Genomic DNA, 24,873 nt, shown 5'->3' with positions numbered 1-24,873 from the left:
AATAGAAAATATGGAATGAGACTGGAGTGGAGTGGAGTGGAGTGGAGTGGAGTGGAGTGGGAGTGGAGTAGAGTAGAGTAGAGTAGAAGTAGAGTAGAGTAGAGTAGAGTAGAGTAGAGTAGAAGTAGAATAGAATAGAATAGAAATAGAATAGAATAGAATAGAATAGAATAGAATAGAATAGAAAATATGGAATGGAATGGAATGGAATGGAATGGAATGGAATGGAATGGAATGGAATGAATAGAATAGAATAGAATAGAATAGAATAGAATAGAATAGAATAGAATAGAATAGATAGAATAGAATATAGAAAATATGGAATGGAATGGAATGGAATGGAATGGAATGGAATGGAATAGAATAGAATAGAATAGAATAGAATAGAATAGAATAGAATAGAATAGAATAGAATAGAATAGATAGAATAGAATAGAATAGAATAGAAAATATGGAATGGAATGGAATGGAATGGAATGGAATGAATAGAATAGAATAGAATTAGAATAGAATAGAATAGAATAGAATAGAATAGAATAGAATAGAATAAGAGTGGCCAAGAGTGATTAGACACACAAGGAATTTGTCTCCCATGGAAAAAGAAAAGAAAAAAAAGCGGACGAGACTGGCTGAAAACACATCACCAAATGCAAAATAGCCCTGTCAAATAGCTTATTAAAGAGCTAATTAGCCTCGATATTAACTCAGTTCCGTCTTCTTCGTCTTCTCCTTTCCGGCTAACGGGCTTTCAAGCATCCCAGACTCTTGCAAAGCCGTTACAACTTATTCCCAAACAAGCTGATAAATGGCTGGCCGTATTTCTCCTTTTGACGGCTCAACCACTGGATTTGTCTTAAAGCTGCTGCTGCTGCTCCTGCTTCCATTTCTGCCTCCCATCTGGGCGTTTTCGATCACAAGCACTTTTGATAACTCTTTAATCCCCCCCTGGTCTCCAGTGCTGAGTGGCTTGCAAAACTGAGTGAGCCTTCTCTCCGAATAAACTCCGAATCCTGGTTCTTCCACAGGCAAGCCAACCAACTCAATCTAGGTTTTAGCGAAACATCTTGACAGTATAAAATAGAAAAAAAAAACAGATCTCCAGTTCCCTGTATGTAAGGTTTGTTCCCTTCCTTCCTTCCTTCCTTCCTTCCTTCCTTCCTTCCTTCCTTCCTTCTTCCTTCATCTTTCTTTCTTTCTTTTCTTTCTTTCTTCTTTCACAGGCTAGCCAAGGATCACAACTCAATCTAGGTTTTAGCGAAACATCTTGATAGTATAAAATAGAAAAAAACCAGATCTCCAGTTCCCTGTATGTAAGGTTTGTTCCCTTCCTTCCTTCCTTCCTTCCTTCCTTCCTTCCTTCCTTCCTTCCCCTCCTTCCTTCCTTCTTCTTTCTTTCTTTCTTTTTTTCTTTCTTCTTTCTTTTTCTTCTTTTTCTTTCTTTCTTTCTTTCTTTCTTCTTTCACAGGCTAGCCAAGGATCACAACTCAATCTAGGTTTTAGCGAAACATCTTGATAGTATAAAATAGAAAAAAACCAGATCTCCAGTTCCCTGTATGTAAGGTTTCCTTCCTTCCTTCCTTCCTTCCTTCCTTCCTTCCTTCCTTCCTTCCTTCTTCTTTCTTTCTTTCTTCTTTCTTTCTTTCTTCCTCTTTCTTTCTCTTTCTTTCTTCTCTTTCTTTCTTTCTTTTTCTTTCTTTCTTTCTTCTTTTACAGGCTAGCCAAGGATCACAACTCAATCTAGGTTTTAATGAAGCATCTTGACAATATAAAATAGAAAAAAACCAGGTCTCCGGTTCCCTCTATGTAAGGTTTTTTCCCTTCCTTCCTTCCTTCCTTCCTTCCCTCCTTCCTTCCTTCTTCCTTCCTCTTCTTCTTTCTTTCTTCTTCTTTCTTTCTTTCTTTCTTTCTTTTCTTTCTTTCCTTTCTTTTCTTTCTTTCTTTCTTTCTTTCTTTCTTTCTTTCTTTCTTTCTTCTTTGACAAGAGACAAGGTGAAGTGATGTTTGAAGATTATACCTTGCCCCAAACCGGGACAGACAGGCAGGTCATATAAATTATTTAAACCGCCCTTCCTCCGCAGAGGAAATGCCTGAACACGGCTCCTGGGCTTGGTTTAAAAGGAAAGAGGTTATCGCACTTTTCTGGCTCAACTAATTGGCCTTTTCCCCGATTTAAAATTCTCTGTTTTCCCAAGAGAGGATACGGATTGCCTCGACCCTGTGCAAATTGCGATGTTGTATTTTTTTTTCCCCCTCCAGTTTTACAATCTTTTGCCTTCAACGCTTGCAAATAGCATCGTCTGAATGTTCAACTTTGGCTTCCGAGAATTTTAAATGATGGACAGATTCTGAAAAATGTGATAGCGAAAAGTCTCGCAGTCCGGCCGCAAAGTGTTTTGAAGGGGAAAGAAGGAAAGATGGGTTGTCTCTCCACAAAGATGTAAGGAGAGGGGGATGGGCGTACGAAGAGCTGAGCTGGGCTTTCTTCAAAAGTTTTTTTAAATTAAACAAATGAACCAGCAAACCCTAGGTGGGAAAATCTGCAGGCTGCAAAGCCCAGTTCCAGCCTCTATGATCAAGAGTTATTTTTATTTTATTTATCTTATCCCGCCTTTATTATTTTCACAAACAACTCAAGGTGGCGGATATATCCAACCCAACTTCCTCCTCCTAATTTCCCCACAACAACCTCGTGAGGTGGGTTGGACTGAGAGAGAGTGATTGGCCCAAAGTCACCCAACTGGCTTTCATGCCCTAAGGCGGCACTAGAACTCCCCGTCTCCTGGTGCTTGGCCCAAAGTTACCCAGCTGGTTCTCATGCCTAAGGCGGGACTAGAACTCACAGTCTCCTGGTGCTTGGCCCAGAGTCACCCAGCTGGCTTTCATGCCTAAGGCAGGACTAGAATTCCCAGTCTCCTGGTGCTTGGCCCAAAGTTACCCAGGTGGCTTTCATTCCTAGGGCAAGACTAGAACTCACAGTCTCCTGGTGATTGGCCCAAACTCATCCAGCTGGCTTTCATGCCTAAGGCAAGACTAGAACTCACAGTCTCCTGGTGATTGGGCAAAGTCACCCTACTAGCTTTCAGGCCTAGGGAAAGACTAGAACTCCTGTCTCCTGGTGATGGGCTCAAAGTCACCCAGCTGGCTTTCATGCCTAAGGCGGCACTAGAACTCCTGGTGATTGGCCCAAAGTCACCCAGGTGGCTTTCATTCCTAGGGCAAGACTAGAACTCACAGTCTCCTGGTGATTGGGCAAAGTCACCCTACTAGCTTTCAGGCCTAGGGAAAGACTAGAACTCCCCTGTCTCCTGGTGATGGGCCCCAAAGTCACCCAGGTGGCTTTCATGCCTAAGGCGGCACTAGAACTCCCTGTCTCCTGGTGATTGGCCCAAAGTCACCCAGGTGGCTTTCATTCCTAGGGCAAAACTAGAACTCAGTCTCCTGGTGATTGAGCAAAGTCACCCTACTAGCTTTCAGGCCTAGGGAAAGACTAGAACTCACAATCTCTTAGTGATTCTGATGTTCAGCTGTGCTTTTGAAGCTGCTTATCAGCCCCAACGGAGCCTGCGTGCGTTCACAACCAGCAAACTAGCTGAAGCTGACCAAGCTAAGGACGATAGCCAGATGAATACCTGTTAGGCAGATTTTCCCCCCCCCCCCCCATTTTCCTCCCCAGAAACTAAGGTGCGTCTTATACTCCGGAGTGTCTTATACTCTGTAAAATACGGTATTCTTCTATTGCATCTAATTTTAACTTCTGAAACACAAGTAAAAGGCTAAACGAAGAAGTGGGCAGGAACCACTCCATCTTCCTCCACTACTGCCTAGGGTGCAAGTAATTATTATTATTATGATGATTCACTGCCCCACGCTGAAGTTCTCGCTTGGCACACAGAAACTTCGAGAATTAAGAAAACGAAGTGAGCCTCTAAATCCTGGTGTGTTGTTGACACACATTTTCAGAGGTTGTTGCAGTCACGTTTCACCCGGCGTACATACTTGTTAATCTGCGCTAAAAAACATCCCCTTCAACGCGTAGAATTCGGCCGTCATTTCCTTGGTAAAATACTTCAAGTTGGTGGACTCGATCACCTCCAGGCCCTGTCGGAAAGATTTGGACACAACAAGATTTGCAATATATATAGGTATATATATATATATATATATATATATATATATATATATAATGTATATATATATATATATATATATATAATATATATAATATATATATATATATATATATATATTATATATATATATTCTGGGGATTCTGGGAGTTGAAGTCCACATCTTAAAGCATGCAGACTGGGGGATTCTGGGAATTGAAGTCCACATGTCCTTAAAGCATGCAGGCTGGGGGATTCTGGGAGTTGAAGTCCACATGTCTTAAAGCATGCAGGCTGGGGGATTCTGGGAGTTGAAGACCACATGTCTTAAAGGATGCAGGCTGGGGGATTCTGGGAGTTGAAGTCCACGCCTCTGCCAAGATGGAAAAACCCCTATCTAGAGAACACGGCTTCTGTACCTGCATACATTCGTTTTTGCCCATCACACCAGCGAGCTGGAGGTAGCATTTGACTTGCTGTCGAATCTTCTGGAAGCAATCCACGATGGGCACCGTGGGAATGGTGTGAATGCGGCTCAGGATGTCCAAAGCCACGTTCACCCAGGCCTTGTTTCCGAGCGATCTTGCCGTACTGGATAATGGCGGAAGCCGAGGCGTGAACGCCCAACATGGCGTTGTTCGAACTCGGGTCGTGTTGGGCGCTGTTCTCGTAGGCGCTCACGATGGCTGGAAGCGCGGTTAAGAGAGGGAGGTTTTTTTTAGAAACATCGTGACACACCAGAATTGAATATAAGCATCTACCGTTAGTCCTCGGCCTACGACCGCCATTGGTACCCAGAATTCCCGTTGCTAAGCAAGAGAGCTACGGGAGCTGTGCTCAATGTTATGAGCATTTTCGACCTGGTGGTTAAGCGGTCGTTTGGGCGAGTCACGTAGTCATTAAGCAAATCCGGGTTTCCCTGCCGACTTTGCTGAAAAGTCGGCTGGGAAAGGTTTTCTTTGGGCTTCCCGAACAGGCAGAAATTCCGAAGGCCAAAGGGAGGATCTCTCACCTTGATAATGATGCTGCCGGCCACATGAAAATGCTGCTCCAGTGAGACAGGTCATCGGACACGATGGGCAGCCGGTTCCTCCACGTCTTCACCACGGTTTTCATGTCGTGGAGGCTGTTGTTCCGTCCGAGGTTGGCCGGGCTGCAACCCTGCGTTGATTTGGGCAGCCTCTTGGAGTTCGATGATCTGCTGGGCAGCCTGGGGGAGGGAGGGGGGGGAGGTAGAGGAAGAGGAGGAAGGAAGAGAAAATGGGGAAGAAGGAGGAGGAGGAGGAGGAGGAGGAGGAGGAGGAGGAGGAGGAGGAGGAGGAGGAGGAGGAGAAAGAAAAGAAGGAGGAGAGGGAGGGGAGGAGGAGAGGGGAGGAGGAGGAGAAGAAGAAGGAGGAGGAGGGGAAGAAGAAGGAGGAGGAGGATGGGGGAAGAAGGAGGAAGAAGGAGGAGGAGGAGGAAGAAAAAGATGAAGACGAAGACGAAGGAGGAGGAGGAGGAAAAGGAGGAAGAAAAGGGGAGGGGGAGGGGAAGAAGAAGGAAGAGGAGGATGGGGGAAGAAGGAAGAAGAAGGAGGAGGAGAGGAGGAAGAAGAAAAAGATGAAGACAAAGATGAAGATGAAGGAGGAGGAGGAAAAGAAGGAGGAGGAAGAAGAAAAGAAGGAGGAGGGGAGAGGCGGAGGAGGAAGAGGAGGAGGAGGAGGAGGAGGAGGAGGAGGAGGAGGAGGAGGAGGAGAAGAAGAAGGAGAAGGAGAAGGAGAAGGAGAAGGAGAAGGAGAAGGAGAAGAAGAAAGATGGGGAAGAAGGAGAAGGAAGAAGAAAAAGATGAAGCAAACACGAAGATGAAGGAGGAAGAAAAGAAGGGAGAGGGGAGCGGGAGGGGGAGGGGTAGGATGAGGAGGCGAGGAAGAGGAAGAAGGAGAAGAAAGTTAAATCCAACATATTTATCATTATACCTTCCGTATTTTCTATATTCTACATCCTATTTCCTTACTTCACTCACACCTTAACCAATTCCAACGCAGCTACTGCTCAAGTTGCAACAAAAACCGACTCAGTCCATTAGGAGTAACTTTACTCACTAGGCACAGAAACCAGCAACATTTCCCTAGCTGTTTCAGGGAGAGAGAGAGAGAGAGAGAGAGATTCTACGTAACAGAGAGCTAAGTCCCAGCAGACATATGAACATTTGCTGGAATTCAAATCCCAGAGAGACAGTAAACTGATATAAGCCATTTGCAAGACCTCCTTCGAGAACGATAAGACTCGTGCGAGCTATTCATCAACGAACTCAGGGAACTCTCTCTCGTACCCCCAAAGTTAGACTTGGGGCACAAATCTCTGGGAATAAAATAAATTAAGCCAAGTAGCCTCCTTCTCCCCACTCACCCATAATTGCCATGGTATCAGCTCCCCACAAGAGCTTCACCTTCTTCCTACCCCCCATTCATCATATAAATTTAATTTCCAGGCAGGTGCTTAATCACCCACTATCTGATCTTGGGGAGGGGGGGGGGAGGGAGAGAAAAGTAATTACTGCGGAGTAGCTTCATTGCCGTGTTGCTAACTTGTCATTCACAGCCCACCTAAGCAATCTAATAATGGGAAGACGATTGAGGTCACCCATCCCTCTTAGCCACTCTTGGCTGAAACCAAAGTTTGCCGAAGAAACCACCCATAAATTCGAAGAACCCGTTCGGCTCTAAATCAAGAGCCTACAAATTTGGGAAAAGCTCTGCTCTCTGCGTGCTTTCTTCCTCTGGTTAAGACAGGGGGTCTGTATCCTTAAACGCTCAAAAGAGCCATTTGGATCCCTTTCCCACAGAAAAGAAAACACCGGGAGCCACAAAACCTTTCCCGTGCCTGACTATTTCTTGAGTGGCCACAAAACTAGCAGATGTAGTTGACATAGGACTCCCTACGCACGGTCACTCAAGCACTCGTCACTTCCCGCCTGGACTTCAGGCGGGAAGTGACGAGTGCTTGAGTGACCGTGCGTAGGGAGTCCCCTACATGGGGCTCCCCTTGGGGTGCACCCGGAGGCTACAGTTAGTCCAAAATGCGGCCGCGTGGGGGATTATGGGAGCGACGGGGCGCTCACATGTGACACCTCTCCTGCGCAAGCTGCACTGGCTTCCTGTGGTCTTCCGGGCATGCTTCAAGGTGTTGGTAACCACCTTTAAAGCGCTCCATGGCTTAGGGCCGGAGTATCTGCAAGACCACCTTCTGCCACCAATAGCCTCCCACCGACCGGAGAGGCCTCCTCCACCCTGAGGAGAGGGCCTCCTCAGGGTGCCATCGGCCAGACAGTGTCGGCTGGAGACCCCCAGGGGGAGAGCCTTCTCTGAGGCAGCACCCGCCCTCTGGAATGACCTATCCCCTTATCCCAGAATAATTTTTGCAAAACACATGGGACAAAAATCCTCCATGTTTCGTTATTCGCTCTTATTCTGTAAGTTAAAGGATAAACCTTTGCGAAAGACGTGGTGTGGTGGAATGTGGCCTGGATTCCAGAAGGGAGGGGCTGCATTCCAGGGAAGCGAGAGACAATGCAGTTTTAGATAGTTTGTGTATGAGAAAGAGGGTGAAGACAGCTCCTCCTCAACGGTTCCCAGAGTCTTCTGTTTTACGGAGCAAGTAGTCTGCTTTAGCTTGGCAAGATTCTGTCTGTAGGTGAGGAACCATAAAGCAGGGCCGTCAAACTCGCGGGCCGGATGCATCATGCGCTGGCGACGCCCACACCCAGTTTAGGGAAGGGGGGAAAGTCGTGATACCTTACGTGACGCTGCCGTGACAACGCGAGTTAAGACACCCCTGCAATAAAGGAAGCTACTTAGAAGTACCTTAGCGTGTGTCTCTTGGGTTTTAAGAGTTTGAGAGACTTGGGCATCTCCAGAAATCAGCCGGTCTTACCTGAAGGAGTGGGGTGTGGACGTGAGACACCACCTGTGAAGTCTTCGCCATTCTCGGATGGCCAAGCCGCTAGCCATTTCCACCAGGCGCTCGATGAAATTCAGCTGCTGTTCGTCAGGGTGGCAAATGGCCAAATATCCCCGGTACATGTTGACTTTCCATGCCATCTCTTTGGGGCAACTGAGTTCCCACCTTGGGGCAAAAAAAAGAGCATAGAAAAGGTGTCAGGAGTGAGGGAATTCCCCCCCCCAAGAAGAAACACTGGATGATTTTAGACATAAAATGAAATTGTGACTTACATTAATTGCATCAAAGGTTCTTGGGGTTTTTTTTCCCCTTTCCCTTTCATTCAATTAAGTCTAATTGTTTAACAGCTCAGGAAAATTACTCAAAAACCATTGAGAAAGAGCTAAGGAAATCGGTTTCGATATATTCCAGGTAGTCCTTGACTTAAGACCACAACTGGGACCAGACTTTCCGATGCTAAGCAAGGCGGTTGTTAAGTGAGTCACGTTCCATTTTATCTCTCTCTTTTTCTTTTTTGTCATCAAGTCAAAATGCCAAGTCCATGGGGAATCCAGATTCACTTAACAACCGGATGACTAACTTATCCGCTTGCGGTGGTTCACTTCACAACGGTGGCCAGGAAGGTCGTAAAACGGGGCACAGCTCGCTGAACCAATGTCTCGAAATTTGGGGGCTCGGTTGTGGTCGTTAAGCCGAGGACCACCTGGACATTAAACGACCTACCAGGGAAAGCTCATCAAGACAAACTAGCAGCATTAAGATAATTAAAGGTAAAGGTTCCCCTCGCACATATCTGCTAGTTGTTCCCGACTCTAGGGGGCGGTGCTCATCTCTGTTTCAAAGCCGGAGAGCCAGCGCTGTCCGAAGACGTCTCCGTGGTCATGTGGCCGGCATGACTCAACGCCAAAGGCGCACGGAACGCTGTTCCCTTCCCACCAAAGGTGGCCCCTATTTTTCAACTTGCATTTTTTTACGTGCTTTCAACCTGCTAGGTTGGCAGAAGCCGGGACAAGTCACGGGAGCTCACCCCGTTACGCGGCACCAGGGATTCGAACCTCTGAACTGCCAAGCTTTCCATCGACAAGCTCAGCATCTTAACCACTGAGCCACCGTGTCTCCTTTAAATGGACATTAAACGACCTACCAGGGAAAACCCATCGAGGCAAACCGGCAGCATTAAGATAATTACGCTCTGCAAAATTGCGTTTATGGAATGTCTTCTTTTTTTTTTTTAAGGGGGGAAAAAAAAAAGGAACTCAGAAGAAAATCAGAGCAGCTCAGTTTATACCCCAGGTTTTTTTTTGGGGGGGGAGGGGAAGGGGGGTTTCACCCTCCCCTCTGGAGTTCATTAATAAAATCTTCCATGATCGAACATCTCTCATTCTCTCCATTGAGAGAAAGTCCAAAAATCCCGGGGGCTGTCGCATCCTTTTAGCTCGCAAGCCGACCGCACGAAGAGGAGCTGTCACAAATGATCTATTCACTCGGCTGGCAATTCAAGGCCTCTTAAGCCTACCCAGCAATTTATTCTTTACTGCACAGCTGCAGTCGAGGGTATATACACACACAGACAAACGTAGAACAAATCCCAGCCGCCCAAATACACTTGTTATAAAATTATCTTCAGAGGTATCCGAAGGGTTTTGGCGTCTCCCTGGGGAGTTCCTGTTCTTTTAAAGGAAAATAAATATATTGGCCCTCTGTTCTTAATTGTGCAGGGGGGGGGAAGAAAATTGTGCAGGGGAAAAAAAAAAAAAGCAGCTTCCAGGTTCAGGGTTGGCTTATCGTGATGAAGCGGTTCCTTCCTCGTTGAAGGACAAAATTTCTTTCGAATTATTTGGACCTCTATTAGAAGCACAGGCGGCATAATTCTCATCAGGAATCAGCCTTCTCCACGGTAGGCAGCTTCAACAGTTCGTTTAGCGACCGTTCAAAGATACGACGACACTGAAAAAAGGGACTTAGGACTGTTGCAGCATCCCTACGGGAACATGTTCAAAATTCAGATCCTTGGCATCAGGCTCCCATTTATGAACTGCAGAAAAAACCATGGCTACCAACCTGCCTTGCATTGAGGACCTGGATACTGCCCGAGTCAAAAAGAGGGCTGGGAAAATATCTACAGACCCCTCGCATCCTGGACATAAACTGTTTCAACTCCTACCCTCAAAACGAGGCTATAGAGCACTGCACACCAGAACAACTAGACACAAGGACAGTTTTTTCCCGAACGCCATCACTCTGCTAAACAACTAATACCCTCAACACTGTCAAACTATTCACTAAGTCTGCACTACTATTAATCTTCTCATCGTTCCTATCACCCATCTCCTCCCACTTATGATTGCATGACTGTAACTTTGTTGCTGGTATCCTTACGATTTATATTGATATTGTTTCCTGATTGCTTATTTGTACCCTATGACTATCATTAAGTGTTGTACTTTATGATTCTTGAAGAACGTATCTTTTATGTACACGGAGAGAATATGCACCAAAGACAAATTCCTTGTGTGTCCAATCACCCTTGGCCAATAAAGAATTCTCTTCTCTTCTCTTCTCTTCTCTTCTCTTCTCTTCTCTTCTCTTCTCTTCTCTTCTCTCTTCTTTTCTCTTCTCTTCTCTCCTCTCCTCTCTTCTCTATTCTTATTTGTACCCTATGACTATCATTAAGTGTTGTACCTTATGATTCTTGAAGAACGTATCTTTCCCTTTATGTACACGGAGAGAAGATGCACCAAGACAAATTCCTTGTGTGTCCAATCACACTTGGCCAATAAAGAATTCTATTCTGTTCTATTCTATGACGGTCGCAGTGTCTCCCGGGGTGAATGGTGCAGTGGCCTAGAGGTGGAGCTCTTGCCTCACAATCAGGAGGCTGTGAGTTCGATCCTAGGTAGAAGCAGATATTTCTTTCTCCCTCTCTCTCTCTCTCTCTCTCTCTCTCTCTCTCTCTCTCTCGGCACAATGAGAATATATCTGCTGAATATAACTCCGCACTGGCGACAGGAAGGGCATTCGGCCAGTAATCACTCAGCTCCATTCAGTTGCCCAGAAATCTACCCCACAAAGGATTAATGGGGTCATTAAAAGAAGATATGCCTAATTTTGTATTTATTTATTTGTTTTGTCATGTTTACATAGTGTATATTGGAGGTGGTGACTCTCTGAGAGCTGCCTGCAACCAAATGTCGTTTTAATGTATGCCCATTGGGGTACATTCAACGCGACAATAACGTTATTCTAAGTCTAAGTCTACTTCCCTGCAGGGCAGAGATTCAAATACATACAGGTTATCGCTTCCCAAACTTTGCAGCACAACTGAGAAAATAACAGGAGTATCACTATCACACAGCTGTGTGTAATGACACAAAGCTTATATATATATATATATATATATTAGTGCCTCTAATGCCGCATCCACTTAAACTGAAGTATTATTTAGCTTAAGGATGGTTCCGCTGGGTTCTTGGTGGAGTTCCTTGGATAGATTCACGATAAGAACCTGCTTGAAATATACATTTGAGCAAGCTATACAAAGGGGCTTCTTGTTGTTGTTTCGGGTTTTTTTTTTTTTTTTTTTTTAAAGCACCATTATATTTGAAGTTCTCAAATATCTCAGCAGGCCTGAATTAGGGGTTTAGTGAAGAGAAGCCGTGTTTTGAAAATCAGCCTTTCTCTCTTAGCGGTTACTTATCTCAAATTTCACCTAAACGGTTCGCGTGCAGAGTTCGGGTTGAGAGGCCAATAAACACGCTCCATTTCAAGGGTGGAGATGACTTAGCTACAGGGTGCAACGGTGTGCCGTCTGGGACAAGCAGATTTTAAGTAGTGGTGGAATTCAAATTATTTTTACTACCGGTACTGTGGGCGTGGCTTGGTGGGCGTGGCAGGGGAAGGATACTGCAAAATCTCCATTCCCTCCTCACTCCAGGGGAAGGATACTGCAAAATCCCATTCCCAACCCATTCCTGGGGGGAGGGATACTGCAAAATCCCCATTCCCTCCCCACTCCTGGGGAAAAGATATTTCAAAATCTCCATTCCCATCCCACTCCTGGGGGAAGGATATTGCAAAATCTCCATTCCCACCCCACTCCTGGGAGAAGGATATTGCAAAATCTCCATCCCCACCCTACTCCAGCGGAAGGATACTGCAAAATCCCCATTCCCTCTCCACTCCTGGGGAAAAGATATTTCAAAATCTCCATTCCCATCCCACTCCTGGGGGAAGGATACTGCAAAATCTCCATCCCCACCCTACTCCAGCGGAAGGATACTACAAAATCTCCATTACCAACCCATTCCTGGGGGGGAGGGATACTGCAAAATCCCCATTCCCTCCCCACTCCTGGAGGAAAGATATTTCAAAATCTCCATTCCCAACCCACTCCTGGGGGGAAGGATCCTGCAAAATCCCCATTCCCACCCTACTCCTGGGGGAAGGATACTGCAAAATCCCCATTCCCACCCTACTCCTGGGGGAAGGATACTGCAAAATCCCCATTCCCACCCCACTCCTGGGGGAAGGATACTGCAAAATCCCCATTCCCACCCTACTCCTGGGGGAAGGATACTGCAAAATCCCCATTCCCACCCCACTCCTGGGGGAAGGATATTGCAAAATCTCCATCCCCACCCCACTCCAGGGGAAGGATACTGCAAAATCTCCATTCCCAACCCACTCCCGGGGGGAGGGATACTGCAAAATCCCTATTCCCTCCCCACTCCTGGGGAAAAGATATTTCAAAATCTCCATTCCCTCCCCGCTCCTGGGGAAAAGTTATTTCAAAATCTCCATTCCCACCCCACTCCTGGGAGAAGGATACCGCAAAGGATGCCCTTCCCGTCGCCAATGCGGAATATTATTCAGCATATATATTCTCATTGTGCCTAGAGAGAAATATCTTCCTTACTTTTCCTTCCTTCTTTCCTTCCTTCCTTCCCAAGCTATAGCAGAACATATGAAGCTTCAAGCGTTTTACGGAGTCAGCCTCTTGCCCCCCCCCCCAGCAATTTGGGTCCTCATTTTACCGATTTTGGAATGACGGAAGGCTGAGTCAACCTTGAGCCTGGTGACATTCGAACTGCCAAATTGCAGGCAGCAGGCAGTCAGCAGAAGTAGCCTGCAGTACTGCACTCTAACCACTTGCTCCACCGAGGCTCAGGATTGTTGCAACATGCTAATGTTTTCCCAGCTAAAATCTTGACGCGCAACGAATTGATTTCTGATCCTTTTTGGGTTGCCAATCTTTGCTGCCACTAATAGCCACACTGCAGGCTATGGCGATGTGAAATAAAACACTGGCTGGCTGATCCCTAATGCACTTTTCCTTTGAAACCATGCCATCCAAACTGAAATACATCTCAATTAGCGCCAGCGGGATTTTAAGAGCCTCCGCTTCCAAAGCTGGCTTTAAGCAAGCAAAAAAAAAACCAAAAAGGAAGATTAAAAAAGGGAAATAAAAGAAAGATCAAAATACAGTATTCCAGTTATTTGAGAGGCTGCCACAAAGGACAACCTATTTTTCAAGGCACCTGAAGGCAGGATAAGAAACAACGGATGGAAACTCATCGAGGAGAGAAGCAACCTGGAATTGAGGAGAAACTTCCTAACAGTGAGGACAATTAACCAGTGGAACAACTTGCCACCAGAAGTTGTGGGTGCTCCACCACTGGAGGTTTTTAAGAAGAGACTGGACAATCATTTGTCTGAAATGGTATACGGTTTCCTGCTTGAACAGGGGGTTGGACTGGGAGACCTCTAAGGTCCCTTGCAGCTCTATACTGACGATTCTCAGACAATCTGGCAATTTCCTCGTTGTGCCAATTCAAAAGCCAAAGGAACGCCAGTACAGGAGCCCAAAACTGAAAAAAAAAACACTGTTACCTTCCCACCGAAGTAGTACGTATTCATCTGCTCGCATTTGCATGCTTTTGAACTGCTAGGCGGGCGGGAGCTGCAGCCAGTAACGGGAGCTCACTCCATTGCGCGGCGCTGAGGTCTCAAACCCGGGCTCTCAGCTTTGCAGCTGATAAGCTCAGCATATTTAACCGCTGAGCCAGTGCGCGTGTTTGTACGTGTGTGTGTGTGTTTACACACACGTACAAATACACGCTGTATGTATATATATATATATGCCCTCTCTGTTCTCCTCTTCTGCCGAAAAGCTGCCTGGCCACGAGACGAGACCACCGAGCTGCAAAATCACTTGTCTGTATTCCCTCTGCAGGTGCTCAATCAGCATTTTCTCCTCTTGAAGAAATCTTGATGACAAAACCTATGAGTCCCTCGCGGGGTGGCTACGCACTGATGGCCGGAGAAACCAGCTGCTCCCTCCTACATCAGGAATAATCCTACCAAAAACAGGGCACAGCCTCTGTCTGGGTATTTTGTTATCTGTCTGGTACATCTGCGGGCACTGAATGTGGAATTACAGATTGCCCGACCTGGTAGATGGTAGGGGCGGGAGAGTTATAAACAAAATGTAAGGGAGAGCAGAAGCATTAAGAAACAAAAGGCAAATGAATTGATAAAGGTAAACGACATACGTGCTAATCGTTCCTGACTCTAGGGGGCAGTGCTCATCTCCGTTTCAGAGCCGAAGAGCCAGTGCTATCCGAAGACATCTCCGTGGTCATGTGGCCGGCATGACTCAACGCCAAAGGCGCACGGAACGCTGTTCCCTTCCCACCAAAGGTGGTCCCTATTTTTTCTACTTGCATTTTTTTACCTGCTTTCGAACTGCTAGGTTGGCAGAAGCTGGGACAAGTCACGGGGGCTCACCCCGTTAACGCAGCGCTAGGGATTCGAACCGCCGAACTGCCGACCTTTCGATCGACAAGCTCAGCACCTTAGGCACTGAGCCACCGCATCCCTCTATGAATGAATGGATAGCTTAGCGAATAAAAAGCCACCCAGCCAAGGTGGAGAGAAAGCTTGAAAATCCAGACACTGAAAATGCAGACATTCAAACCCACTCAAGAGTGGCTTCGCCTTAGAATCTTCTCTTCCGCCACAGATAAAACGGGGCAGAGCCTTTGATCACGTTCGCAGCTCACCTGTACCAGGGCTTCCTTCATGGCCGTCCAGTTGGAAACACGCCAGGCGCACTCCAGAACCAGGTAAGGGTTTATGTGACCCTTGGACTGGCCGTATTCCGTGAGAGCTTCCCACTGATTCAGTTCCTTGGAACACCTAGGAACGAGAAATGCAACATCAATCCAGTTCTCTAGTCAAGAGGAACCTTTTCTCCGATCCAAAGCAGGAAATCTAGCGGTTGTAACCCAGTTCGCTTATCTATTTGTACCCAGCCTTTACAAATGACTCAAGGGGCGGACATATCCAGCGTATCTTCCTGGTCCTGTTTTCTCCCCATAAAGGCGCACGGAAGGCTGTTACCTTCCCACCAAAGGAAGGTAACAATCCTGGGAGGTGGATTGGGCTGTGAGAGAAAGAGAGACTGTCTCAGTCACCTAAGCTGGCTTTCATGGCTAAGTCAGGACTAGAACTCAAGACCTCCTGGTGACTGCTCCAAAGTCACCCAGTCAGCTTTGATGCCTAAGACAGAACTAGAAATCTCAGACTCTCGGGGATTGACCCAAAGTGCCCCCAGATAGCTTTTCGTGCCTCGGGCAGGACTAGAACTCACCATCTCCTGGTGATCGGCCCAAGGTCACCCAGCTGGCTTTTGTGCCGTAGAACTCACAGACTCCTACTGATTCACCCAAAATTCCCCAGTCGGCTTTCATTTCTAAAGCGGAACTAGAACTCACAGTCTCCTTGTTTCTAGCCTGAAGCCTTCACCACTAGGCCAAAGTGGCTCTCATATAGTGAGGATTCAATCATTATCTTTTAATGACCCCATGATGCCTTGCGGGGTGGAGTCTGGGCAACTGAATGGAGCTGAGTGATTATTGGCCGGATGCCCTTCCTGTCGCCAATGTGGAGTTTTGTTCAGCAGATATATTCTCATCATGCCCAGAGAGAGAAATATCTGCCTTTACCTAGAATCGAACACACAGCCTCCTGATTGTGAGGCGAGAGCTCCACCTTTAGGCCACCGCACCACTCCTGGATTGAGGATTCAATAAGGCCGGTTAAATATATATATATATATATATATATATATATATATATATATATATATATATATATATTGGCAAGGCTTATCCTATCCTTATCATTATTCTACCCTTCCAAGTGCCGGAACAAAGAGAGTTCGCTCAAAACACTTTCAAAGAACGGAGTTACCCTCCCAATTCCCTCCAATTCCCGTCTTTCGCTCCCAATTGTTCCCTTCTTAGGAATCTGAATCTGAAACCGTTATAACTCTACTCCATTTTGACTGGTGGAAATATTCACTGAGGACGGTGTTTGTGGTATGAGGGACAACAAAACCGGCCTCTCTCTCTCTCCCTCCCTCCCTCCCTCTCTCTCTCCCTCTCTCTCTCTCTCTCCCTCCCTCTCTCTCTCTCTCTCCCTCCCTCTCTCTCTCTCCCTCCCTCTCTCTCTCTCTCCCTCTTTCCTTCTCTTTCACCTTCTGCCTCTCTCTCTCCCTCCCTCCCTCTCTCTCCCTCCCTCTCTCCCTCTCTCCCTCCCTCCCTCTCTCTCTTTCTCCCTCCCTCCCTCTCTCTCTCTCCCTCCCTCCCTCTCTCCCTCCCTCTCTCTCCCTTTCCTTCTCTCTCTTTCACCTTCTGCCTCTCTCTCTCTCCCTCCCTCCCTCTCTCTCCCTCCCTCCCTCCCTCTCTCTCTCTCTCCCTCCCTCCCTCTCTCTCTCTCTCTCTCTCTCTCTCTCTCTGATCGCAACTTTCATGTGGGTTGAAAGATTTTCTTGGGAAATCCACTCAAGTATAAAAAGCAAGGAACGGCGAAGCCGAAAGCAGGCACAGGCCCTCGGGGAACGGAACAAAGTCTGCGGGTTTCTAGAATATTTTTTTTTCCAGAAATTTAGATTAACCCTCATATATCTCCCTCTGGGTCTCCAGAGGCCCAAATGTTCATAACAACATCCTTTTAAAAAAAATATTATTATTATTTTTTAAAAAGGGGAGCAATCAGATTTAATCGACGTACCGAATCCAGTGGTCTTCCCAGAGCTGATATTCAGGAAAAATAGCTGGAGAAGCATTGTTCCGTTCGTGTTCTTTCTTAGCTTTCTCCATGGCTTTTTCGTAGGTTTCCTGAGCCTTTGAAAGGAAAGGAAACCGTTCAGTTTCTCCGGAGATCCAGAACGAAAGAAAAGCAAACGCAAGCGAACTAACCAACTTTTCCCTTGAATTCTGATGAACCTTAGCTAACTCTTTAGCAGTTTTCTCTACGGTTAGTTGAGATAATTCCTGTGGAAGGACTTTTAGCGATTAAATCCGTTTAATGGAACCTTCACAGTGTGGGCCTGGTTTTTCCCACCGGACGATATCCCTCTGATCTACGGATGGGTTTCCACTTATTTTATTTATTTTATTTTTTATTATTCGTATTTCTATGCCGCCCACTCTCCGAGGACTCTGGGCGGCTTACACCAAAGACAGTATACTAAATAGCATATTGCCCCCCAACAATCTGGGTCCTCATTTTACCCACCTCGGAAGGATGGAAGGCTGAGTCAACCTTGAGCCTGGTGAGATTTGATCCGCTGATCTGCTGAACTAGCAGTCAGCTGAAGTAGCTGCAGTACTCCACCCTAAGCACTGCGCCACCTCGGCTCTTATAATAGTTTGTTTAGTGACTCTTCAATGTCGCTGAAAAAAGTGACTTAGCACCGTGTTTCACACTTATAATCTGTGATGGGATTCAGCCGGTTCGGGTGAACCAGTAGTTGAATTGCTGGCTGGCCCCACCCCTTCCAGGAGTCCCCACGCGCCCCATTTTGGGTCCCAGGTAAGTGCAGGGAGGCCTCCTAGGCCCAAAATGGAGCACGGGGGGCGCCCCCCCAACAACCCGTTTTCACTCCCAGGAGACTTTTGGGGTCTTGTTTTTCACCCGATAAGACGAGAGGGGAGGGCCTGGTTAAACACACACACACACACACACACACACACAACCTGCTCGAAGAAGCCGTGCTGTTCGTAGGCAATGGCGGTGGCCGTCTCTGGAAACTTGCACCGTTTCTGCCACAATCCGGCCCACATGTCCTCTTCTTGTAGCAAGCAATACAATTCTGCCAGCGAGTCGAGGATTTCCTGGGGGTGGGGGGAAGGAAAAAGACAAAAGGCAACCTAAGATCAATAGGGACGGGTTGATAATTAAGTTGGGTCGACCCATCAAGGTGCCTTTCTCTCCCTCCCTTCCTTTCCTCCCTTCCATCCTTCTCTCCCTCCCTCTTCTAAATCAGTTTCCTTTTTCTCTTCTTCCTTCCTTTTCAAAAACAGTCTTCCTTCCTCTCGCCTTCCGTTCTTCCTCCCTCTATTCCTTTCTTCCTGGCTTCCTTCTGTCCCTTCCTTCCTTCCTCTTCAAAATCTGTCTTACTTCCTTTTTCTTTCTTCCTTTTCAAAAACAGTCTTTCTTCCTCTTTACTTCCTTTCTTCCTTCTTCTATTCTTTTCTTCCTTGCTTCCTTCTCTCCCTTCCTTCCTCTTCAAAATCCGTCTTCCTTCTTCTCATTCTTCTTCCTTCACTTCCTCTTCAAAATCTTTTTTCTTTCTTCCTTTTCAAAAAGTCTTCCTTCCTCTCGCCTTCGTTTCTTCCTCCATCTATTGCTTTCTTCCTAGCTTCCTTCTTTCCCTTCCTCCCTTCCTCTTCAAAATCTGTCTTCCTTCCTTTTTCTTTCTTCCTGTTCAAAACAGGCTTCCTTCCTCTCCCCTTTCTTTCTTCCTCCATCTATTGCTTTCTTCCTAGCTTCCTTCTTTGCCTTCCTCCCTTCCTCTTCAAAATCTGTCTTCCTTCCTTTTTCTTTCTTCCTGTTCAAAAACAGGCTTCCTTCCTCTCGCCTTCCTTTCTTCTTCCCTCTATTGCTTCCTTCCTGGCTTCCTTCTCTCCCTTCCTTCACTTCCTCTTCAAAATCAGTCTTCTTTCTTTTTTCTTTCTTCCTTTTCAAAGACAGCCTTCCTTCCTCTCTCCCTCCTTCCATCCTTCCTTCCTTCCTCCTTCTCCCTCCTTCCCACCATCCCACCCATCCTTCTTCTCTAAGGTCCTTACAAAGTTCAAACATCCAGACATAAGAGTGTGGCAGCATTAAGGCATGTATTTATTTATTTATCCAGATCTAACCAGTCACATCAACTGCAAATGACTTTGAAGCCGCATTCAGGCGGCCCTCACTGAGCGACTGCCTCGTACTGCGACCATTATGACGGGGACGCAAGAGTTACCTTTGGGACCAAAACAGCTCTCGTTCTAAACACTGCGCAGCTCCACTGGCTTCACATCTGTCCCAGTGGTGGCATTCAGCCGGTTCTATCTGGTTTGGGGAAATCGGTAGCGGTGGCTGCGGGAGGCTCTGCCCACTCATCCACCCGGACGTCGTCATGTCCCATTTTTGACACTCTGCACATGCGCAGAAGGTTCTGTGCATGTGCAGAGGTGTCACGCGCGCTCACATTTGCGAACCGGTAGCAAAGGTAAGTTAGTATCACCCCTGATCTGTCCCCTACTCAGGTTTTCTACCCTTGATGGGTAATTTCTTTGCCTAGGCCAGGAGTCTGCAACCTTAAACACTCAAAGAGCCATTTGGACCCGTTTCCCACAGAAAAGAAAATACCGGGAGCCACAAAACCCTTCCCGTGCCTGACTATTTCCTGAGCAGCCACAAAACTAGCATATGTAGTTGAATTAAACGTTCTGTTTTCTTCTGAAACTTTTCTTTTCTTGGATTTATCCATGGTTGGCCTACTGGCGGTTGAAAAACTCAATAAATCGCGTGCCAACCGGTGTCACACATTGGCTGTTGTGACGCATATTTTGAGCGACAGGGAGACGCAGCAGAGGGGTGAAAAAGCCACATGCGGCTCCAGAGCTGCAGGTTGCTGACCCCCTGGCGTAGGCACAGATGCCCACCGACTTCCAGCACAGAAAACCCAAATCGGGGGGGAAGCTCTACCTGTTGGGGCAAAGTGATGCTCTCCTGCTCGTAAAACTCCGTGGTCTGTTTGGGTTTGATCTGCAGGCTGAGCCCCTTTTCGAAGGCCTGGTGTTCCAGCATGAGGGTGGAGCGGAACCAGAGGTTGTGGGTCTTCCCCAGGTACTTCAGCACGCAGGGCCTGATGGGGGTGGGGGGCACGCACTGGGACATGGCTTCCACGAAGCAGTTCAAGGCGCTCGGCTGGCAGTCGCGCTGCACCTGGTGGCTTCCGCTGCACAAGAACGGGCTGATTTCCCCGGCAAGAGCCTAAAAAAAAAAGGGGGGGGGGGGAGGGGGGAAACCGGCCATTATTCCAAGGGCAAAATTGGCATCGCGAGCAGTAATTACGCTCTCAGCGGGGAGGTTGCCAAAAGCTGCTCTTTTGGGATTGGAGAGACGAGTCTCGTTGAGGTTGAAATTGCCTCTGGATCCCTCCCGGAAGAGCATTAAAACTCCGAAACGGTTTTTCTCAAGAGGGAAAAGGGCTAAAGTGCAGGACGGCGCCTCTTACACTATTCAGAATGCGGCTCTGGCCATTGAAAGAAATGCATTTGCGTTTCCCTTTCAGCTGCCTGTGTCAAATCGTTTGGATTCAGCAAACTGATCAAACGTGATCGATCAAGGGCATTATCTCTGCCTGGCCCCAATAGGCTATGTAGAACTGGCGGCGTCCACATCGGCTCAATCGGTCGATCAGCCCGCGAACATGTTGTTCCTTTTATGCAAATCATAGCATCTGAGGCCGGAATCCTTTCCTGGTCTTGGAGAAGGGCCTTTATTTAATTTTATTTTTTTTCTTTGCAAATGACAACTCGGAGAGGGAGAAGGAGGGGAAGAGAGAGAGGAGGAGAAAGAGGAGAGGAAGAGAGGGAAGGAGGGAGAAGGAGGGGAGAGGGAAAGAGGGAGGGAGAGGGAGGTAGGGAGAGGGAAAGGAAGGAAGGAAAAGAGAGAGAAAAGAGAAAGAGAATGAGAAAGAGAAAGAAAGAGAAACAGAGAGGGGGGGAGGAAGGAAGGAAGGAAGGAAGGAAGGAAGGAAGGAAGGAAGGAAGGAAGGAAGGAAGGAAGGAGAAGAGAGAAAGAAAGAAAAAGAGAAAAAGGGAGAGAGGGGAAGGAAAGAAGGAAAGAAGGAAGGAAGGAAAGAGAAAGAAAGAGAAAAAGAGAAAGAGAAAGAAAGAGAAAGAGAAAGAGAAAGAGAGAGAGGGGAAGGAAGGAAGGAAGGATGAAAGGAAGAAGGAAGGAAGGAAGAAGGAAGGAAGGAAGGAAGGAAGGAAGGAAAGAAAGAAAGAAAGAAAGAAAGAAAGAAAGAAAGAAAGAAAGAAAGAAAGAAAGAAAGAAACCAAAATATTTCACCAGTTTTCATGACCGTTTTTTTTTTCCCCAAAACGACACTCACATGCTGCTGTCTGTCTGAAAGGATTTTCCACAATCTGGAAAACAGCTGGATCCAAGTTTTTTCAGCCAAAGGGGTGGAAATGTGACAAAGCTGAACGAAGGCACTTAGCAGGGCTCCCGTCTGGAACAAAACTGCTGGTTAGTCATACTCAATGATGAAGAAGACAAAGCTGATTTACCCCACCAGAATGAAGAAAGAATGAAGGAGGGAGAAGCCATCCCTAAAACTACAACCAGGAGCCTGCGGGTTTACTACAACTACTCAAGGCCACACATCTGGATGGGGCGCGTGGAGCTAGGAAAGGCTATGAGAGACCAGCAACCCAGAGATCTCATCCTGCGTGGTGGCGCAGTGGTTAGAATGCAGAATTTCAAGCTGACTCTGCCCACTGCCAGGAGTTCGATCCTGACCGGCTCAAGGTTGACTCAGCCTTCCATCCTTCCGAGGTCGGTAAAATGAGGACCCAGATTGTTGGGGGACAATAGGCTGACTCTGTAAACAGCTTAGAGAGGGCTGTAAAGCACTGTGAAGCGGTATATAAGTCTGCTATAGCTAAGGAAGGAAGGAAGGCAGGCAAGCAAGCAGGAAAGAAGGAAGCCATGGTGGCGCAGTGGTTAGAATGCAGTATTGCAGGCTATCTCTGCCCACTGTCAGGAGTTCGATCCTGACCGGCTCAAGCTTGACTCAGCCTTCCATCTTTCCGAGATGGGTAAAACGAGGGTCCAGATTGTCGGGGACAATGTGCTAACATTGTAAACCAATGACAGAGGGATTCAAAGCACTGTGAAGCGGAATATAAGTCTAAGAGTTGTTGCTATAATAACCCAGCAGACCAACTGGGGGATGGTTACAACCCCAACATGCTATGAGAGACACCCTAATGAATGACCTGCAATGCAACTTCTCTCCCACCAAAAGGGGTTTTAGTAGCGCGAGCACCACAGAACAGGCGCCAATGCTTCAAAGGACCCTGTTATGGTCCGCCGGCAGCCTGCAGCGTCGGACAGTGAGGAGGCTGAGGAAGAACATGGGCCAGTCCTGGAGGCTGGGGAAGGCCCGGATGAGGGCTCTGCGTCAGAGGCAGAGATGGGGCCAGGGCCATCGGGGAGTGATGTGCGGACTCTGGAGCCTCCAGAGACTGACAGCAGAGAGGCAGAGGAACAGGAGGAGCCTGTTCCTAGTGCGCGCATGAGAAGAGCTGTCAGAAGGCAAGAGCAGCTGAAGCAAAAAGGACGACTCAGGAGTAAGGCCAGGAGATGATTGGCTCCTCCCATAAGGCTTAAAAGAGCAGCAACGGCTCTTGGCCTCTTTGCCGGAAAACAACATTGAGAGAATTGCTTCTTGTTTCACTGTATTCATTTCTTATCGGCGTCTTCTGCTTCTGAACTGTTGCCAAGAAAAGCCTTTGGCAGGTTGCCTAATTATCCCAAGGTCGGTGATAAACTGAGGAATGGTGTTATGAAGAATTTGCTTTAATTTAGTTTGGACTACGCTGAGAATGAGAGTTCATTCTCAGCTGTTCTAATAAAATCTGTTTGTTTAGAACTGACTGCGTCTGATAACACCTACTTGGGCCTTGGTTACAACAGGCAGCTGTGGAATTCCAGGGGGAGCATCAACTCACCTTCACTTCGCGCAGAGAGTCCAGGAATTTGTCGTGGCGATTGGTTAACATGTGCAACTGGTTCCCAATGTCCTTTTCGGAGAGTTCTTTGGTTTTCGGGGTGCTCGTCTGATCTCCGGGAGCCAGTTCAATGTCTATCTCGACATCCTGTTTGTAAAAGGGAGAAGGCCAGAGTTTTGCAACCAGACATGTTCAGATAACACCACATGTCTCTATGTAAGCAGTGTACAGGAATACCAGAAAACCTCGAGTTATGACCGTGATAAAACATGCCCATCATGGTCGTAACTCGTGGCAGTCAATTTTATGGCCTTTGTTTTGTGGGGCAATCACTAAGGGACTGCTATGGTCATTTAACAATCGCCGCCGTCGTTAAGCAAAGGCCGCCGTCGTTAAGCAAACCCATGGTTCACAATGAGCGCAGTTTTTGCCAAAAAAAGGAAGTAAATGTCAGTTTTGGGGAGGGGGGAACCATCATAAAATGCAGTCATGTGACCATGGGATGGTGCGAATGGCCATATGGTTCCGTGGCTAAGGCAGTTGTTAAGTGAGTTTTGCTCCATTTTACGACCTTTCTTGCCACCGTTGTTAAGTGAATCACTGCAGTTGATAAATCAGTTAAGCCGGTTGTTAAGTGAATCTGGCTTCCCCATTAACTCTGATCGTCAGAGGGTCGCAAAAGAGGATCACATGATCCTGGGAAACTGCAACCGGCATAAGTACATGCCAGTTGCCAAGCGTTTGAATTTGGATCAGGCGACCGTGGGGAGGCGGCAACCGTCGTTAAGTGTGAAAAACGGCCAGACGCCCCTTCTCTCAGTGCCGTTGTAACTTCGGTCACTAAACAAGCGGTTGTACGCCGAGGACTTCCTGTAACACCAATTCTACAAATTCAGTCGTCTTAACTACAACTCTCAGCCAACAGGGCAATTTTTGGGGGGGAAATGCTGACGTACTTGTAACGTTGGGGAGAAATGAAATAAAACTTTACCTCTTCTTTGGATTCGCTGTTTTCTCGCTCGTGAGGTTCCTGCTTGATGTGGGTCACCATGGCGAACGCGGCCCGGTCGTGACTATCTGCCAAGTTGATCACATTGGTGATGGAAGGAAGCGTGGCTCCTTGGCAGCTGGTGCCAATCGTTGTGTTTCTTTCGCAAACGGCCAGCAGGAGCTGGAAGGGATTTGAAACAAAAAAGAGACAGAGGTTGGAGACACAACCCATAGACATAGTTAACTGCTTTAGACCAGGGGTGCCCAAACCCCGATCCAACGACAGAATAATAAAGAGTTGGAAGGGACCTTGGAGGTCTTCTAGTCCAACCCTGTAGGCCATTTCAAATGGTTGCCCAATTTCTTCTTCAAAACCTCCAGTGTTGGACCATTCACAACTTCTAGAGGCAAGCAGTTCCACTGGTTAATTGTTCTCACCGTTAGGAAATTTCTACTTTGTTCTAAGTTGCTTCTCTCCTTGATTAGTTTCCATCCGTTGCTTCTTGTACTACCTTCAGATGCTTTGGAGAATATGTTGACACACACACACACACCCCTTCTTCTTTGGGGCAGCCCCTGAGATATTGGAAGGCTGCTATCATGTCACCCCTAGTCCTTCTCTTCGCTAAACCAGACAATTCTGATGATCGCACGGCTCAGCTGGGCTCGTCAGAGGCTTTTCAAAGCATTTTTTTTTCTGCAACCTCTTGGCCGAAGAGGTGGTTTAAAAAAAAAATGCTTTGAAAAGTCTCTGAGGATCCCAG

At 47.1% G+C, this 24,873-nt stretch overlaps 1 protein-coding gene across 1 annotated transcript in view; it reads right to left on the bottom strand.

Moving 5' to 3' along the window:
• TRRAP (transformation/transcription domain associated protein) overlaps positions 1 to 24,873 on the bottom strand; it is a 98,635-nt gene that overhangs the window by 35,697 nt on the left and 38,065 nt on the right. The window contains 17 exon segments of the mRNA XM_070955347.1: positions 2,659 to 2,664; positions 3,993 to 4,016; positions 4,018 to 4,098; positions 4,526 to 4,666; positions 4,668 to 4,792; positions 5,119 to 5,137; positions 5,139 to 5,258; positions 5,260 to 5,316; positions 8,019 to 8,056; positions 8,059 to 8,207; positions 15,105 to 15,242; positions 17,121 to 17,233; positions 18,089 to 18,226; positions 20,082 to 20,369; positions 21,496 to 21,615; positions 23,120 to 23,266; positions 24,111 to 24,290. Of these exon segments, the coding sequence (XP_070811448.1) occupies positions 2,659 to 2,664; positions 3,993 to 4,016; positions 4,018 to 4,098; positions 4,526 to 4,666; positions 4,668 to 4,792; positions 5,119 to 5,137; positions 5,139 to 5,258; positions 5,260 to 5,316; positions 8,019 to 8,056; positions 8,059 to 8,207; positions 15,105 to 15,242; positions 17,121 to 17,233; positions 18,089 to 18,226; positions 20,082 to 20,369; positions 21,496 to 21,615; positions 23,120 to 23,266; positions 24,111 to 24,290 (1,884 nt within the window).

This window comes from Pituophis catenifer, unplaced genomic scaffold (genome assembly GCF_029215685.1).
Source record: "Pituophis catenifer annectens isolate HBS135680 unplaced genomic scaffold, rPitCat1.0.hap2 SCAF_16, whole genome shotgun sequence".
Classification (NCBI taxonomy): domain Eukaryota; kingdom Metazoa; phylum Chordata; class Lepidosauria; order Squamata; family Colubridae; genus Pituophis; species Pituophis catenifer.
The sequence above is the reverse complement of the archived record's forward strand: the minus strand, read 5'-3'. Positions and strand labels throughout refer to the sequence as shown.